This window comes from Panthera pardus, unplaced genomic scaffold (genome assembly GCF_024362965.1).
Source record: "Panthera pardus isolate Hobbes unplaced genomic scaffold, ASM2436296v1 HiC_scaffold_24, whole genome shotgun sequence".
In the NCBI taxonomy this organism is placed as follows: Eukaryota; Metazoa; Chordata; class Mammalia; order Carnivora; family Felidae; genus Panthera; species Panthera pardus.
The window spans coordinates 138450484-138468957 of NW_026526810.1; the positions used below are offsets into that span (position 1 = coordinate 138450484).

General features: G+C 59.3%; 1 protein-coding gene and 1 long non-coding RNA gene across 3 annotated transcripts; both read left to right on the plus strand.

Moving 5' to 3' along the window:
* Positions 1-838: 838 nt before the first annotated feature.
* TEX22 (testis expressed 22) lies at positions 839-18329 on the plus strand. The gene is made up of 8 exons (XM_053889932.1): positions 839-918; positions 1003-1066; positions 1275-1480; positions 13500-13628; positions 13819-13974; positions 15696-15970; positions 16317-16805; positions 17238-18329. The coding sequence occupies exons 3-6, from the start codon at positions 1316-1318 to the stop codon at positions 15861-15863; spliced, it is 618 nt and encodes a 205-aa protein (XP_053745907.1). The 5' UTR covers positions 839-918; positions 1003-1066; positions 1275-1315; the 3' UTR covers positions 15864-15970; positions 16317-16805; positions 17238-18329.
* LOC128773079 (uncharacterized) lies at positions 6626-11964 on the plus strand. 2 transcript variants are annotated; one of them, XR_008417389.1, is made up of 3 exons: positions 6626-10346; positions 10569-10682; positions 11592-11964. It is a non-coding gene; the product is annotated as an uncharacterized LOC128773079 (long non-coding RNA). The 2 variants fall into 2 exon arrangements; XR_008417388.1 differs by having other exon boundaries at positions 6626-10682.
* Positions 18330-18474: the final 145 nt, after the last annotated feature.

Here is an 18474-nt window from a genome sequence, read left to right on the forward strand (position 1 = left end):
GACAGAGCCTGTGGCCCGAACGGCCGGGGCCCGGGGAGGGCTCCGGCCGAGGAGCCCCGAGCTCCGAGCGGCGCCTCGGACACGCCCCAAGGGCGGAGGAGGGCAGCATCTGCGAGACCACTCCCCCCCCCCCCCCCCCCGTCCGAGCGGCGCCAGGTCACACTCCAGACAAGCCGGGAAGAGAAGAGATCCGCCCGCCCCGCGGCGGACCGCCGGGACCAGGGCGCAGGCGCGGCCCGGGGCGGAAGCGGAAGCAGAAGCAGAAGCGGCAGGGCGGAGCCAGCCGCAGCAGAACTTCCGCCGGGCTCGGCTCCGCCCCCTCGGGGGCTCCCCGAACGACTGTGGGCTCCACCCCTATTCTTTGACGGCCCCCACGCGCGAGGGCCCGCCCTCCGCCCCCCGCCCCGCAGCGCACCCCATCCCAAGCTCTTGGTGTACCCGACGTCTGCCCGCCTCTGCTCCCGCAGCGAGCCCCACCTCTCCGCCTCCGTCACTCCTTGCGTACCTCACCGCGTGCCCCACCCCAAACCCCCAGAGTACGCACCCCTCCCCGCCTCCCTACCCCCAGCGTACCCCACCCTTCCCCGCCCCCTACACCCAGCGTACCCAGCCCCTCCCCCACCTCGCTACCCCCCACGTACCCTGCCCCTCTCTGTCCCCTACCCCCAGCGCACCCCACCCTTCCCCGCCCCCTACACCCAGCGTACCCAGCCCCTCCCCCACCTCGCGCCCCCCCCCGCACGTACCCTACTCCTCCACCAGTGACTGCTGCCTCCCTAATGGTCCCCCCTCCCGACCTTCTACGCTGTGCCCTTCTGACCCCTGCCCTGATCCCCCCCCTCAGCCCACTCCGTGGTGCCCGCAGAGCCCCTGGAGGGGAGAGGGCCAGCCTTGGGGTGTGGTCCGGGCGGAGTCAAGGTGAGGTCACAGCGGGTGGGAGGAAGGAGGCCGGGAGAGCTGTGGGGCCCTTCGTTCTGCGGTCGTTCCTGGCCTTCTCTGTAGGTCCCCAGAGGTCGGCTGTCGGCTGGGGGCACATACCCCACCCCCCCACTGGGCTGGAGCCAAGGTGGGAAACCCGGGTGCCGGGAGAGGGGACAGGCAGGGCACTGTAGTTGCTCCAGCCAGTAGCATGTGGGGGGGTGGGGGGAATGGCAGGAGGAGCTGAGGGACCCAGGTCACCCACTAGCCTGAGGCCTGCCCAGCACTGTCTGGCTGGTGGTGGGAAGGTGAGCCCAGCAGAGCCTGACGCTTCCTCCATCTGCTTGGGGGCCCAGGGAGCCCGGGAGGTGCAGACAAGCTGGCCGAGGGGCTGGACATGGACAGCCGGAAGCATTTGGCTAATGCCTCGCTGGGGAAGAAGTCGGGGCTGCCGCTGCCCCAAGAGCTCGGGCAGCCCCCTCCCCCTGCGAGTGCGACCACGGCTTGGGGCCAGCCCGGCGCCCAGAGCGGAGGGCAACAGGTACTGCAGACTCAGGACTGGGTAAGCGGGACCCCAGAACTGGCTTTGCAGGTGGGTTGGTCGCAGCGTGCGGTAGAAGGGGCTCCTCAAGCCTCACGGAGGGCCGAATCGCACCTGATGGGAGGCACACGGTGTCCGCTGGGCGGCCACCATACTGTCTGTTTCTGCTGGCCTGTCGGAGGGGCCTGCCTCAGTCCGCCCCAGCATCGCACCCTGGGCCGAGAGGGCGGCCCCCCGACAGCCACCCTGTGACCAGGCAGGCAGGCGGTCAGCGGGGTTTGTCCCCAAACCGTAACCAAAATGTCGCTGGAGCCTCTGCCTGTGATGGCCCCAAACTGGAGGCATCTGTCTGTCCCCGACCTCATGCCGAGCAGGTGAGCAGCTGCCCGCCAGGTTCCAGGAGCCATGACGGGGGCCAGGGCGCTGCCGCCCCAGCCCCAGGGGGTGCTTCAGGAGCAGAGGAGCCAGACCCCCGGAGGTTCTGTGTGGCTGCCTGTGCGCCAGGGTCGGACTCAGCAGGGTGCTTCCCAGGTGTGACTGGCTCGGCAGTGTGGTGAGCGGGAGCCTGTCAGGCTGTGCACTTGGGTCTGTGTGCATGCGCACTTGCTGCGGTCGAAGGTTTACATGAAGAGTTGGCGGGAGAAGGGAAGCGGGCTCCCGGAGCTGCCGCCGTGGCCCCCCCCCGAGTGCCTGTGAGGGTCCTGGGGGGCAGGCAGGCAGACCCCCCTGTGTGGGGCTGACTCTCGGGACGGGCTGTCCGGGGCTGAAACACACAGACGTGTCACTGTCACCAGGAGGGCGTGACTCGGGAGCCTGCGTCCCGAATAGGCAGTGGGGACTTAGGGGCACACTGGCAGCTCTTGGGCAGAGGCCACCGCTCGAGTGTGAGGTTCAGAGAGGTGGGCGGGCGGGGGCCGAGGGGGCAGCAGGGGAGCGGGAAAGAACCGTCCGGCGGGAGGTGGCCAGGGGAGAGGGAGTTGGGCAGAGGCCAGAAGAGGGCACAGATCCGTCTCTGCAGACCTCCAGTTTTCTGGTTTGGGGGCACTGCCTCCCACGTTGTCCTGCCGCTGCCCTCCTCTGCTTCAGCCCCCGGGCAACGTCAGCTGCCCACTGTGGTCTTGAGGGGCTGCTCTGTGTCGATGTCTTGCCGGGTGTCCCTTCTCTTTGTTCCCCCCAGTGTGGAGTGCTCTTCCTCCAGACCTTCCCATGCCAGCCTCCCAGGGAGCCTCCCACCTGGCAGACGTCAGTCAGCCTCAGCACTCCTCTCATCCCTGTGTCATCCCCTCCCGAGCCCCACAGGACCGCCTTCATCCGCAGGGGTCAGCACGGTCCCTGTTGCCCCACATGGTAATGACATGCCCACAAGAGGTCATTGACCTCAAGTTGGGACCGAGGTCTAACGAGAGTTCCCCTGATGGAGGGTCTGCCGCCACCCAGCCTCTCCCCGAGGGCTGGGCCGGCTGACGCACGCCTGCTTCCCAACAATCTCGCTGAAATGACCACCGAACAGAACAGGATGGGAGGGCTGGCCGACAGGAGTCACCTTGTGGTGGCGGATCACAGCTTGGGCAGAGAAAGAGGGTCCGCTCCGGGCTGTGAGATGGGAGGCAGCAGAAACAGGTCGCTGCCCCAGCCCCCGAGCCCTAGTCCACATGTGCCCTGTGAAATAGAAGTAATGGCTAAGGGTACCAGACATTTGAAGAAAACCTCTATCCCGCAGAAGGGCAGGACAGCTAGGGGAAAAAGGACCCAGAAGAGCCCCAGCAATAGCTGTGTCACCATCCTCACGGTGACCTGTGCCATCTTGGAAGAATTAGTCCTGCAGCCAAACGAGAGGGACGTGAACGCGTCCGAGGTGACACCAGCACCAGGGGCGACGTGTGGTTGTGCCTGTTCGGTGAGGGAGAACGGACTGGGGCCCAGGCTAGCGGAGAGGACACACACAGCTGTGTGCCGAGCCCGCGTGCTTATCGACAGGCTGTAGGAGATGAACGAGTGGAAAAGGAATACGCTGAACAGGAAACAGGCGAACCTGTTTGAGAGAAGCTTTAAAGCGCCCCAAAGCATCACCGAGAAACTGACAGCAGGGAGACACCAGCGCTGAGAGGCCTCCTTAGACATTTCACACTTCAGCATCATCAGCGATAAGCGTGCTAAATGTTTGGGGTGCTGGCTGGCTCAGTCAGTGGAGCGTGCAAGTTTTCATCTTGGGGTTGTGAGTTCGAGCCCTGTGTTGGGTGTAGAGATTACCAAAACGGATAAACTGAAATAATGCTAAATTTTTGCCTGCTCTTTTTCGGTACGTCAAACTGGTCAAATGGAAAAATAAGCAAGAGTAGGTTCAGCCCTAGCAGACGTGAAATCATATTGCAAAGTGTTGGTTATCAAAGCAGTGGGGTCCTGGCGTGTGATGCATGGTTATCAGAACCAACTAGAAAGTCTGGAAATTGACTCAAATGCCCACAGACACTTAGTGTAGGGTTAAGATGGTGTCTCAAATCGGTGGGGAAGATGGGCTTTACGGTGAATCACGCTTGGCAGTGGCGTAGCTCTCCAGAAGACAGACAGTTGTAGCCACGCCTCATCCAACACCAGGGGCGTAGGACGGCCTTTCTAACCTAGCCTCAAAGTCCCGGAGCCGTGAAAGAAACAACGGTTACACGTGACCACATGTGGAAAACCGACAAAGCTGAGGGGGGGGCGGGTAAAATGCACACCAGGAACAAAGGCAGAGATGGCTGATGGATGAGCCATGACACTCGGTGAGAATGGGTGGGGGCGGTCGTGTCCTTGCTCGGCACCAGGAACGCTGGGTTTACACAAGTGAAAGAATGAACCCAGACTGTCGCCTAACACCACATGCCAAAGTTAACTCAAAGTGGGTCACACACCTACAACCGCAAAACTCCTAGGAGAAGACGGGAAAGCTTCATGTGGACTTGGCAGTGATTTCTTGGATGCCAGCAGCTCCAGCAACAAAAGTAAAAATAGCTAAATTAGGCTTCATCAAAATTAAAACCTTTTGGTCATCAGAGGACACGGAAAAGTCAACCTGTGGAATGGGAGAACATTTGCAAAGCACACATCTGATAAAGGATGAATGTCTAGAACGTCCAGAATGCATAATGAACTGCTGAAACTCTAAACGGAGCAACAACCTGAAGCAAAAATGGGCAGAGGGCCTGGACATTTCTCCAAAGTTATACCGATGGTCAAGAAAGATGTAAAAAGCGCTCAACATCATCAGCCCTGGGCCGGCAGTGGAAAGGAAAACCACAGCACACAGCTCGTCACGCCCGCGAGGATGGCTACCGCCAGAAGAAAAGAAAGGAGTACTGGCGAGATCGTGGGGAGATCGGAGCCCTGTGCATGCTGGTGGGAGTGTGGAGTGGCACGGCCACCGTGGAAGCGGTGTGGAGTCCCTCACGAGACGAGGCATGGAACTACCCTGGAATCCAGCAAGCCCCCCCTCTGGGCACGAATCCAAAAGAACCGAGAAGCAGGGACTCTAGCACACCCGTGTTCGCGGCGGCGTGATTCACACTTGCCACGAGGCGGAAGCAGCCTGGGTGTCCGTCCACGGGTGCATGCGAGGTATACTACCACGGAATGTTACCCAGCCAGATGTTACCATGTGGACGAACCAGCAAGACGTTATGCTTCAGACACGGGAGCACAGACACCGCATGATCCACATGCAGCGGATTTGAGGTCCCTAGAGTGGTCAGACTCCCGGAGACAGAAAACGGGATGGGGGTGGGGAGTGAGTGGCGACGGACGGTGCTGGCGGGCGGGATGTGCTTCACGACGCTGCACCGTGTGCCGTAAATGATGTTTGTGTGTCATTTACCACACAGAAGAAGAAAACGTAGACAGTTAGGAAGAAAGGGGAGCACAGGCAGCTGCTCAAGGCCCCGGAAGGAAGTGCTGGTGAGCAACGTGCAAGTAACCAGCAGGCGGGCGGGAGCTCGAGAGCAGCGTGAGCCTGATGGAAGTTCTGGAAGGTCTGGAGAGAGACGGAGCGAGGCTGCCTGGATCTCGGAGCCCCACCAGCTGCCCCTGCGGGGCTGGGGCCAGTCTGCATTGGACACTGAGGTCAGGAGATAACAGGAGCTGTCCCCGGGCCCTTCCTGCCCTGACTCCCAGCAGCTGGCAGGGGCACCAGGGGCGAGGCCCGAGGGACGGAGGCCAGACATCAGCAACCTGCTCGGAAACCCAGTTGTCAGAACAGAGGGCTTCTTGCAGAGACGGGAGCTCCAGAGGCCAGAAAGAAAGGGAAAGGTTGGGGTGTCGGGCTCGTCGGTCAAGCGTCCAACTCTGACACGCTGCACACAGCAGAGAATTGCCTTTTCCTCCCGTCGGACTTCAGGGAGTCAACAAGTAACAGCGCCCTCATCCCTCCCGAAGCCCTGACACAGGGCAAGAGTGGTGCTTGAGAAGGAGACGCCCCTGGGTCGGAGCCCCAGGGCGGCGGGAGCAGCCCAGGAGGAAAGTGGGAGGCAGCAGGTGACCAAGAGCTGACAGATGTCACAGTCACCTCTCTGCTGACGCCGTGCCCGACAGGCCGTGCCCCTTATGCCGAGCTGCAAGCAACAGCTGGCGAGGACTCCCGAGGCACGAGGGCCAGGCGGTTCGGGGAGCAGAAAGCTTCCAAAGTGTCCAAGTGAAACCCTGGGATCTGGAAGAGAGACAGTCCCTTCCGTATAACTTGGAAAGGGTTCTGTTTTTTTATTTTTTTTTAATTTTTTTTTAACGTTTATTTATTTTTGAGACAGAGAGAGACACAGCATGAACGGGGGAGGGGCAGAGAGAGAGGGAGACACAGAATCGGAAGCAGGCTCCAGGCTCCGAGCCATCAGCCCAGAGCCCGACGCGGGGCTCGAACCCGCGGACCGCGAGATCGTGACCTGAGCTGAAGCCGGACACTTAACCGACTGAGCCACCCAGGCACCCCAAGGGTTCTGTTTTTTTAAAAATACACTTTCAGCAAATCATACAGAGCTCTTAATAAATAAACAACAGAATTGAAATGTTCGGCAGAAGGGTTGGAATATGAAATTGAGGAAATCGCCTGGAAAATCAGAGAGAGAGGTGGGAAGCAGGAGAGGAGGGGAGAAGCCGAGGAGCCTTCCAGAAAGACCCGCATGCAGCTGAAAGGGAGTGAGGGCGGCGGCGGAAAGGGGAAGGGCAGTTAGCGGTGAAACCTCACAGCGTTATTAAGCAAAGGTGAAAGCTGATCATCTGAATTTGCGTCACCCGAATTGACTCTAAAAAACCTGAAGACGGCAAAGAGAGTTCTAAAGTTGTCCCAGAAATGCCCTAAATGAAGAGCGTAAGGGTGGGCAGTCCCCAGCGATTAGGAAATGAGCTCTCCCCGGCGGTGAGGTTGAAAGCGTAGAAGCCACTTGTGCGTACAGAGCAGGCTGCGCCCTGACGCCAGCGCCGCGGGAGAGCGGGGCTGGGACTAGGGCAGGCGGGAGCGATGGGCCCATCTGACTGTGGCGCAGGTGGAGAGCTCCTGAATGCGGGGCAGGGAAACCCAGCAGCGTCGGAAAGACCAACTTCGCGACCACGGCGCCTCCCAGGCTTCCACCCTCCAGGAGACCAGGGACTTTGTGTCCTCGCAGCCCTGCGCCCAGTGCCTCGGATGGTGTGGGGGGAGGGGGGCGGCAGAGTAGGTGCAAGATGACTACGTGTTGAGTAAATACAGTTGTGTATGTACAAAAAATACCGTACCCCAAGGACAAAGGAATTTAGAAACCCATTTGGTAAAATGGTCTACGTTAAGCGAGAAGGAAGACCGTGTGATTACTTCAGTAGATACTGAAAAATAAATTCCGGTACGTTTTCTTTAAAACAAAACAAATATGACAATTAAAAACAATTTTGTAAAATTGAAGTGTAATGAGTACGCGGGGAAAAGCTGCTGATTCTTAGTAAGGTAAGGAGAGGTGGACAGGTCTGTAACCCGATAAAGCACGGCTATCAAGAGCCCTGGGTGGTCTTCACCAGAAGTGTTTCTCACAGGCGCGGGCAGCAGGCAGGAACGCAGGGCATCACCATGACGATGGACACACCGGGAACCCGGCCTGTGTGGAAGTCAGGCAAATGAAAGCCATAAATACCCGAAAAGAAAAGATGAAACGGTCACTCTTTGCAGCTAATCCATTGTCTGTCTAGGAAATCCGTGCAAGCCCCTTAAGAAAAAAGGCCACTAGTAAAAGAGGAAGCTTGGATACATGATCTCCGTCGAAAACTTAATGGTTTTTCCACATACTAAAGATAACCAACCAGAAAATGTAAGTGGGAAAAAGGATGCATTCCCTTTAACAACAGAAACTGCAAAGTCCCTGAGAACGAGTCTGTTCTTGGGATGAATACTGTGGCACGAGACTGAGTAGCACAGAGGATACCTAACGGGAAGCTTTACCACCTTATGTGATGGGAAGAGTTAATGTTTTGAACCTGCCACGTTCCCCCAAAGTAACTAATTCAGTGCAATACTATTAAAAAAAACAAAACAACTTTCCATGAATCTTGAAAATTTTACCCTAAATGTACCTATGTTTCCATTCATGTTTTAGTTACCTGTTGCTGTGTAACAAGTGTCCCTAAGACTTAGCAGCTTAAAACAACAATAAACATGTTTGTCCCGGTTTCTATAGGTCAGGGACTCGGGAACTGCTTAGCTGGGTGGCTTTGGCTCTGGTTACAGGCAAGACGTCAGAGCCGTAGTCATCTGAAAGTTGAATAAGCCTGGAGAATCCACTTCCACAGGGGCTCATTCGCATGGCTGGTGAGTCGGTGCTGGCCGTGGGCAGGAGGTCTCAGCTCCTCACCATGTGCCCTCTTCCTGGGGCTGCTCGAGTCCTCGTGTCCCGAGGCTGGCTTCCCCCGGAGTGGAAGGTTCAGGAGAGAACAAGGAGGAAGCTTCAGTGTCTTAGGACTGCCTTGGACTCACACTCCATCGTGTCTACAACTTCCTATTGGATACAAGGTCACCACTACGTAACGTGGCAGGGAGGACACAGGGCCTGAGCACCAGGGGCACAGATCTCTGGATGCCACCGTGGAGGCTGGCTAACACGGGCGGTCTAACGTAGTCACGTGCCCAGCAAACCAAGAGCAGGAGAAATGAGGGGGGTCTATACCGAGAACCGCCATAGTGTGGCGGCAGGGCACCAGGGGCAAAGGTAGGATGTCAGGAACGATCAGAGAGGAGACAGAGTCTGGAAGGGAGTGACAGCCTGGCATTAACAATATAGAAGCTTGACTCGGCGGAGCACATAACGGTCAATCTGGAATTTCGTGCCCGGCCAAAGTAGTCTTTTAAGAAGAGGGGAAAATAAATAAATAAAAGGGTAGGCAAAATAAGAGAAAACAAATCTGCCCCAGCAGGACCTCACCCCGGTTGTGAAGGACAGAGCTCACAGAGCAGGAAGGTGATCTCAGACGGGAGGGGGTGCCCAGAAGCAAGAGACTCGGGGTGGGCGGATGTGCGCCCGTGATGGCGCGAGTGTCAGGACGGCGTCTGCAAGTGGCGCTGTGTATTTGAAAGGCCCTCCGGTGTCCCCCCGAGGGGCCATCCGTTAGCTTAGGGTTCGGTGAGTTTGCGTGTGGGAGGCGAGTACACCGAGGGAGGGACAAGACAAAGCACGAGGTCCCGCAGCAGGTGTCATCGCCGACGTCGGTCCGGTCGATGGACGCACGGAGACCAGACGCCCCGCTCACAAGGCAGCCATCGTCAGATGGATTAAAAACAACCCGGTCCCTCGATGTGCGCATGAATGTGCATGGAGAGGAACGTGGGAACGTTCCAGCCAAGTGGGATGGGGACCTCCCACGCACAGTCTCCCATCTGTTCGCGGCCTGCTTCGGTGCCAAACTGCCTTTCGGCCTGGAGTTAGAGCGGGTGGGTGCCTCTCCACGTGGCAGCAGGGTGACCCGGCAGACGTGCTCGTGAGTGAAGGAAGCAAGTGGTGCCGTGTGTGTGCAGCGTGGCTTCCTTTATTCAGGGTTCAGAAATGTGCATACATCACTGCATAGTAAAGATACTATTTGAAAAAATAAAGATGTTTTTTTGCAAATTTACTTGGAAAAGAAACCAGACACGAATTTTGAAACAGAAGAGCAGGCACCGCTTGTCTGCTCTAAGCTCCAGCAATTAAAATTGTACGGCGTGGGGACAGACAGACCGCGCGAGTGGTCCACGATCCGGTGCCAATAGTCTGGAAACGGGCCCCTGTGTAAGTCCGGGGATTTGATCTGTGCTTCGCACGGATTGCAGAACAGTGAGGAAACGGACTTTCCCACGAATGGTGTCGGGGTAACTGGCTGCCCGTTGAGGAGATCGTAAGGTAGACTCCTCACGTGTCCTCAAACGCACACCAAGTGTCAGGACCAAACCACGGATGTGCCAGGAGGGTGTGTGAGAGCATTGTCAGAATCTCACGGAGGGGCGCCTGGGTGGCTCAGTCGGTTGGGTGTCTGACTTTAGCTCAGGTCGTGATCTTAAGGATCACGTGAGTTCGAGCCCCACGTCGGGCTCTGTGCTGACAGCTCAGAGCCTGGAGCCTGCTTTGGATTCTGTGTTCCCTCTTTCTCTGCCCCTCCCCAGCTCGCTCACTTTCTCTCTCTCTCTCTCTGTCTCAAAAGTAAATAAACATTAAAAATTAAAAAAAAAAATCTCTCAGTGGGAAATTCCTCCCTGGGGCCACGCACAGACCCACGAGGGGAAATCCTGACAAATCTGACTGCACTTTTTCAAGGCTTCAAAGACACACATTCTAAGACGTCTGGAAGGAATGCCTATGGCACGTATGCCATTCCCAACCAGAGTCCACGGAGAGGCGCTTCACAGCAGCAGGAGAGCTGTGTCCAGAACTGGGTGGGAGAGCGTCTGAAGTACGTGGACTTACAGTTCGTGGCAGGAGGAGATGGGCCGACGTGACGGGGACCGTGCCTGGGGCCGGGGGGACTCCAGTCGTTCTGTCCTGCTGGGTTTTCAGAAAGCCGACTGGTGATAATTGTCCCCTGTGGACTTATTCGTTAATCTTTGCTCCTTCTGCCTTTAACTTGCAGTGAATTTCTTTTGTTGTTCTTTTCCTAGCTTCTTGAATTTCCTGCTTTGCAATCTGGTCTGTGGCTTTTTTCTAACTTTCCAGCATTTAAAACTTCATCTTCACAGGACAGGAGTGCACCCTGGATCCTTGCTCGTTTCTAAGTGAGTCGGCATATAGTACGGAGTTTCCTTTTCACTCGGGTGGATGAGAAGGGTGTTTTGGAAAGCCCACGCCAATATGCCTCTGCCATTAATCGTTCATTGCGTTGTGTGGCTTTGCGCTCGCCTACTGTGACCCTAACGAGTCCCGTGCTGGCGCATCTGCTTTGCCGGTGGCCTGAAACCAGGCTGATGTGTGCGGTGCTCCACTTGTTGGGTGAGAGCGTGCGTGGCTCTCTGTGGGTCAAAGTCATGTGCGCGTGTTCCGTGACTATTAGATCGCTCATCTTAATTACTGAAGTCTTTATTTTTAAGATTTTGTGCTACTTTTATTAACGCACACGCACACGTAATTTGGAACAAGAGCCCTGCCCCAGCTCTTGGGGTCGCAAGTGGCACTGCCCTGCACCCACTCTTCCAGCTCTCGTGGCTGCTCCCACAGCTTTAACGAGCGTGCGGGCACTGCTGCTTCTCGCTTCCTCACTTTCTGATTCTGTTGCCTCCCAGAGACTGAGGGTACGGCACCGCCCCCACCTGCCCCCACTATATGGTTTCAGGCTTTTTCCCTAAACCCGCTTGCAGTGTTTGCTGTCCAGTAACTATGTGGGCTTCGCCCACGTAGCACATCCACTGAGCACAGAGCACCATGACCAGCAGGTACACACACACACACACACACACACACACAGTTCTTTGTTTCTCCCTGGAGTTAATCGTGGCACACACCCCCCTCATCTGCTACACACAGGTTATTAATCCTTTCCCGAAATTCCCCCAGCGCTGGATACTTCCCACAAATACCCTGACACATCAGGCGGGGCCCCTCAGGGTGGCTGCGTAGTGCTGTCTCCCTCTGTCCCTCCCGGTGCTACCCATGACCTGAGAATTGGCCTCCCTGAATTGTGATTCCAGGATTGGGGATCCTGTCCTCACTATGCACACTCTCCTTGGGGACCCCAGCCACATCCAGAAGCTGCTGTGCCTGTGCTAATGAAGCTCACTCCTCCTCAGAGCCCCAGGCACGTGGACAACTGCCCGTGGCCGCTCCGGAGTCCCACAGGCCGCGCTTGGGGGAAGTCCGGAGGCCAGCTCTGTTCCCAGGGGAGGCTGCTCGTCTGGGGTGCCCCGCCAGCCCCTCCTCTGCAGGACCCCTGTTCCTGGGCCCTCAGACTCCCCACTCGCTGGTTTGCTCCCCTGTTTCGGTGGACTGCCTCATCTAACAGCTGCCCAGAAGGGTCCAGAAGACGTTTGAGTCCTCGACTATAAAGTTGTTAAACTGTCTTTATTCTGCCTCCACACTTGCATGGCATTTCTCAGTGGGAAATCCTCCTTTCAGGATTTGTGAGGCATTGTCGTATTGCCTCTAAACTCTAGTGTTGCTGCCCAATGCCCTAGACGGTGCGGACCTCAGGTCCTTTGTATGTGCCCTGCCTTTCAGTCTCTGCGACTTTCTGAGCTCTTCCTCCACTGCCGCCGTTCTGATGGCACAGCTCTACCCCTGGTGCAGGTCTGTCTCCTATCGTCCTGTGTGAGCCCTTCCAGCCTGGAGCCCCGTTCCTCTCGACTCTGGAAGTGCGTGCGTGCACCCATTCTTGTGGCAGTCTCCTCCCGGACCTTTGATTCACTGGATGTTGGCCTACACAGATGATCCAGTTTCCTCGTGATTTGTTACCTAGTTATGATCTCTTCGTTTTTGTTTTTTTAATCTTTTTTTCTTTTACGTTTATTTATTTTGAGAGAGAAAGAGAGCGTGCACACATGCACGTGTGTGCAGAGAAGGGGCAGAGAGGGAGAGAGAGAATCCCAAGCAGACTCCCCACTGTCAGCACAGAGCCCGACTTGGGACTCCATCCCACGAACTGTGAGATCGTGACCTGAGCCCAAACCAAGAGTTGGACGCTTAACCGACTGAGCCCCCAGGTGCCGGGTTTTTGGCGTCTTGCCAGTCCTGATTATCAGTCACATTTGCCATAACGACGCTCTGTAACGATTTCCTTGATCCACAGCGCGAACCCTCGCTCTCCACTCGGGGGTCTGAGGTCAGCAGTACCTGTGTGTCCTCTGCTTGCCTCCCAGTGTCACGGGTCCCCCTGGGGCGCCGCGCTCACAGCCGGTGGCGGGGACCCAAGGGGCGCCCTGGAGCACACAGGCATCCTCAGAGCAGGTGCTCTGCTGCGGACCTGCCCCCCCACCCCCATCCTGGGGCAGCAGACCCTAGCAGGAACCACCAAAGTGCTGTGGCCACAGGGAGGGAGGGGCAGCACCACCTGTCTGAGCCACGCCACATTTGCGCTGAGCTACGCTTGCTGTCTGAGTGGTTCTTTCCCACACTCCGTCTTCCTCTTCCAGAACAAGGGGGGGGGGGGGCGGGGACTCTTTCCTGTCCCCCAGTCTCTCCTTATGATCACTCCAGAGGGACTTGAGACGCAGCAGCCCACCTGTGGGTCCCATCTGTCCTGAGGCTCCTGCGGGCCAGCTGGGGAGCCCCCCCCCCCCCCCCCCCCCCCCCCCCCCCCCGCCTCCCACCTCCAGGCACCAGTGGGGAGGGCTGGGGCCTTGGCTGTGCGGACTTCGCGGTCCAGGGGCCTACCCTCGAGCAGGGAAGCAGGCAGGTGGTGGGGCGGGGGCCCCAGGCGCAGAGCCGCCTTGGGCCACGGGGCCTGAGGCCACGGGGCCTGAGGCCGCAGCGCGGGACACCCGGAGGCTGAGCCCGAGCCCGGGGAGGAGCGAGCAGACTGCACCTCGGGCGCGCGAGGTGAGGGGCAGAGGGTCGGCGGCCCGCAGGTGTGGCCCGCGCCCACCGCCTCCGTGTCCCCGCAGGTGTGCCAGCCGGCGGAGAGCGGGCGCCAGAGCCACCGCTGGAGCGTCAGCATCGACGAGCGCCGGCGACTGGCCGTGCAGGGCGGCCGGGAGAGGCCGGGGACCGCCGGGCCCCCCTCCCACTCCAGGGTGTGCGGGGCGGGGGGGGGGGGGCGCGGGGCGGCGGCGGCGGGGCGGGGGGACGGGAGGGGGCGGGAGGCGCGGGGCGGCGGTGGGGAGGGGACTGCAGGGGGCGGGCGGCGCGTGGCGCGAGACAGCCCCTGCCCAGCGACTCCTCTCCCCGGCTCGCCCCGCCCCCTGACCCCGCGGTTGCCCTCAGGACCTCTCGCGGCTCGTGGCCCAGCTGGTGTCCGAGGACGTGGACAAGGACGTGCTCCTCCCCCACCCTCCGAGGCCCTCCGAGGCCGCCAACGCCTTCCAAGCCTTCCTGGCCCCGAGCGCACCCTTCTGGCAGACCGTGACTTTGGAGGCGCAGGTCTCGAGGTCACCGCCCTCCTAAGAGCCCGGTGTCTCAGCCCAGTGTCTGTCTTTCAGCGCCTTTCCTGGGGGGCACGGGGAGGGGGGTGGCGGCGGCTGAGCTCTCTTCACACCCCACCAGGGGCTCATGAGTCTTCAGATGGGAGAACAGGTCCTCCTGGACCCTCTGGCTGCCCGAGGCCTTGGAGGCCATCTGTGGGAGGGGTGCCTTGCCCCAGCCCAGCCTCCAGGAGGCCACCGGGAGGGGCCTGGGGGACAGGGCAGAGTGGGGCCTTCCAGGATAGCCCCCCACACCTTCCTGGGGTCAAGCAGCTGCGAGTGGCTCCAGGGCGAGGGGGGTTGGGACGCGGAGTGGGGCATGTTGCCCTCACAGGCCCCACGTACAGAGCCTGGTCATGACCAAGTCCTCTGCCCAGCCCTGTCCTCCAGGAGGGGGGCATTGAATGTCATGAACTGCTGGGTACTGATGCCACCCAGTTTGGGGACACCAGGTCTTATGTTGGGCCCTGTTCCCCCGGAAGGCCCAAAGGGGCACACATAACCCTGGGGGAGCAGAACACGGACAGGGTGCGGAACACAGAGGGAGGCTTCCTGGAGGAGGTGGTGCCTCCCCACCTCCATACAGTGCTTGGTGGGCAGAGGGCCCGGGGTAACCATGAAGAGCTGGCCCTGGACCCACTGTGGTCCATGGTGTCTGCTTCTGGAGGTTGGGGGGGGGGGTGGGGAGTCCTGAGCCGGGGGTGACGAGGCAGAACCACATTTGGAGAGATCAAGCTGGAGAGGGCAGGAAGGAGGGAGGTGACCGCAGGCTCCCAGCCCTCGGGGGCACTGGACAGACAACAGTGGGCGGCGGGCACCATCCCCTGGATTTGGTGATGGACTCTCGGGCTGACCCGGCTTCCGTGTGGGGGCAGCTGGGGGGAGGGAACTGTGGACAAGATGAGGTGAAGAACCCCAGGCCTGGGCTCCGTCCTGCCCAGATGCTGCTGCCCCACAGGACCCTGGGGTGAGGTGGAGGCAGGGCCTGGGGGACATCGCGATCCCCTCCCCCTCCTCCCTAGGGACCTCCGATGACGTAGTGGGGGGTGGGCGTCAGGCGCCAGGCTCCATGCTGGGCAGGAAGGCCCCCACCCCCACCAGTGCTCACGGTCCAGAGTGGGAGCTGAAGTGTCAACGGCTAGGACGTAGTGACGCGTACTTTGCTGTTCTTTGTCGCCCAGTGACTTTAAAGGACTCCCGTGTTGTCACTAGACATCCAGCGGTTCACTGGGCTGAGCTACCAGTTCTGGTCTTGCCGGGAGCCTCTCAAGGCTGCAGTCAGCGGGTGGTGGGTCCAGGATGCTGGAAGAGCCAGCCCTTTGCCTTCCAGGTGGTGTCAGGGCCTCTCCCCTGCATGAGGTCTCCCCAGCTGGGAGCCAGGCACCCCACACTCCCCGCCACAGCGGCGGAGCAGAGAGGCTGGGCGGCGGGGCAGGTGGGGACCTTCCCCAGGAGAGCGGGGCCCAGGACAGGGGTCACTCACCACCTGCAGACGGTTTTGCTGTCACCGGGACCGTTGGTTCCTACGGCCGCCCTGACAGACGGCCACAGACTTCACGTCCTCAAGCAGACGCAGGGACTGTGAGGTCTGCAGAGGCCAAAGCAGATCTCAGCCTGGGTGCGGGCAGGGCTGCCTTCCCTTCCGGAGGTCTTGGAGAGAATCTGTCTGGCCTTTTGCAGCTTCTAGAAGCTGCCTGCAACCCTTGGCCTGTGGCCCTTTCCTCCACCTTCAAAGCCAGCGGCGTAGCGTCCCTCTGTCCCTGCCGCACGTCTTCTCGGGGGCTTCTACGTCTTCCAACTTCAGGCCCCCGTGCTGATGTCGGGCCCCTGGTCCTGCGGCTACTCTGAAGTCCTGGCTTGGCAGTCCCAGCCCCCCCTCCACCACCCCGCCCCGTGGAACCTGGCATATGCAGGTTCAAGGCGAGGACGCGGACAGGCACGCGCGCTGGTTCAGGGTGAGGACGCGGACATCTTTTGGGGGGCGCTCTGCTTTCCACAGGCGGCCCTGGCATCGAGTGGGCAGAACCGGAGTGCTGTTTCAATCCCGCAGAGCACAGAACCCCCCTGCAACCAAGAATGACGGGGCCCCAGGTGTCCACAGTGCCCGGGCCGAGAGTCCCTGGGAGGCGGGGTGGGGGGCGGGGTCTATCCAGCAGATGGTGCACGGCAGTAGGATGAGCGGGGAGGGAGAGTCCTGGGGCGGCATCCGTCTGCTGAGGGCATCCCCCGGGCCCCCCTGAGGGACACCGCAGTGCTCCCCACCGTATGTTCACTCTTACCGGCTCCTTCCCTTCCTTTCAGCCAGGCGGGTGTCTCTTCCGGCTCCAGTAGCGACAACGCGTCCCTCCCAGGACTCACGGGGAACCCCCAGGTGGTGGCCCATCAGGGAACACCTCTGAGTTAGGGAAGACCTTTGGAGACATCCCTGGGCTGAGGGCATCGGGGTGCTCTGGCGGCAGGGGGGGACAGTGTCCCACACGCAGGCTTGCCCGTGCTGACCGCGTGGTGTCCTAGCACCTGTCTGTGCTCACGAGGCAGGCCAGCTTGGGACAGAGAGCAGAGGCTGCTGTGGACGTGCCAGGTGGGAAGGGGGGAGCTTGCAGCGCCCCAGAACTGCTGTGTGCCTGGGACGTGTTGTTCGTGTCCTCCCAGGGCCCCTCCCAGGGCCCCTGCTGAGAAAAAGGACTTCGTTGGCCTTGCAAGAGCACGTGTGTTCACTGTTGAACAACCTGAGGATGAAGTTTTAAAATCTCCCCCACAATTTCATCAAGATAAGGCCATTGATGTCAGGTGAAGGTCACCCGGGGGTTTCTAGAGGCCTAGGCAGAGGGCAGAGGGCACGTGGGAATAAAGTAGAGAGCTCCCCCTCGAAGATCAAAAAAAAATTAAAGGGAAAACATGATTGCTGAATTAGATGCGTCTTCACCCCAAGTTTAAAAGCTTCTCCTAAGTTTATTTTTAGAAATTGCAAAAATCAAGAGCTAGCGTCACGTGGCTTTGGCAGCGGGCTCCCCTCAGACAGCGCTGGCTGATGTCTGACTTCCAGGGCTGCGGAGCGGGCCCTGCCCCCACTGGGGGCTGGCGGGGGTCTCAGGTCTACACCGGCCTGAGCTCACCACCCCCACGCGGCCACTCGGGCTTTGTTTGGGTTCTGTCCTCATTGACTGCATTTAAGGTCCGGGTTTATGTGTCTGAAGACCCTTATTTCTTGGATTCTTCTAGGTTTACAGAGGTTTTCCTGAGGCCCTTAGACCCACACCAGAGCTGGCCGGGGACCCTTCCTGTCTTGGGTGACACCGTCTTTCCCTCAGGGCTGGGTCTTCCCGCTCTGAGTGTCACTGCAGAAGTGAGGGTCAACCTGGCTTTCTGTCCGTGTCTGCTGTGTCTGCGATCTGTGCTTCCCGATAAACAGTTCTACTGACCCCTGACGGCCGGGTTCAGGCGCGGTAGGCCTCAGTGCAGATCCTGCTGAGCACGGCCTGCAGGCCCCTTGTCACTCCGGGACACCGATCTCTGCGCCCCCTCCGAGCCCTCTGCCACTGGAGCCTCTGCATCTTCTCAGCCCCCACCGGGTGCCACCGCCAGGGGTCCCCCGAAGAAAGGTCACTCCGAGCCCTCCAGTGGCGAAGCCCGCGCCCCGTGGGCCCTGAGGGGTGCCGCACCTGCACAGGACTGAGGGTCCCTCCTTCCCGACGTCCTGACCTCTCTCAACAATTGTCCCCCCACCCTCTTCAGGACATGTGACCTCATCGTGTATTATCATCCCTGCCTTCCTCCCCACTGGGCTGTGTGCTGCCCGAGGGCAGAGATCGTGTCTCCTTACCCCCTGCCCCCGCCCCCCCGCCCATCTAAACTGTGGCACCAAGCAGACGTTCCACAAGTAACCGTCGAACAAATAAATTCTTGTTTCCGTTGCTTTGTCTTGCCCGCAGATGGTCTCCAGCCTTTGCCCCATCGGTAATCTGACATCGTGCCCCGTGCTGTTTCACACTCATTCCAGAATGCTGTGATTGTGAGGAAGCGAGTTTCCTCAGCGTTAATCTTGCTTCCAGGCTGCTGTTTTGTCATCCACTACTTGGGCTTCTGATTAGCGATCGCACGTTCCTCTCATGTTCGTTCGTGACCGGTGGCACTCCTGGGGAGTCGTCTTCTGCTTCAGGAGCGTTCTCTACGGGGTTTGCGCTGGCCCCTCGCCTCCTCCCTCCCTCTTCCAGTTTCTCTGTTGTCGGATGTGTGGACTTAGCCGCACAGAACATCCCTGTGAATGTCTGTTTGCACTGCTAACTAATGGATGAATTCATAGAATTTCTGCAATTGACATTGAATTTCTGCAATTTACCCGGGATCTGTCGACCGCCTCAGGGCTGGTTTAGGGCAGGGCGCCGGATGTTAGTCTGGAAAGAGGAGAAAGCCGCGTGGAAGCTGGCAGGGGCTCGGTGGTGTCTCCTGAGGTCTTCTT

Coding starts and splice junctions, on each gene's coding strand:
- TEX22 (XM_053889932.1), top strand. CDS start 1,316: ATGGACAGCCGGAAGCATTTGGCTAATGCCTCGCTGGGGAAGAAGTCG. Junction 1,481..13,499: donor TACTGCAGACTCAGGACTGG/GTAAGCGGGACC, acceptor GTGTCCCCGCAG/GTGTGCCAGCCGGCGGAGAG. Junction 13,629..13,818: donor GGCCCCCCTCCCACTCCAGG/GTGTGCGGGGCG, acceptor GGTTGCCCTCAG/GACCTCTCGCGGCTCGTGGC.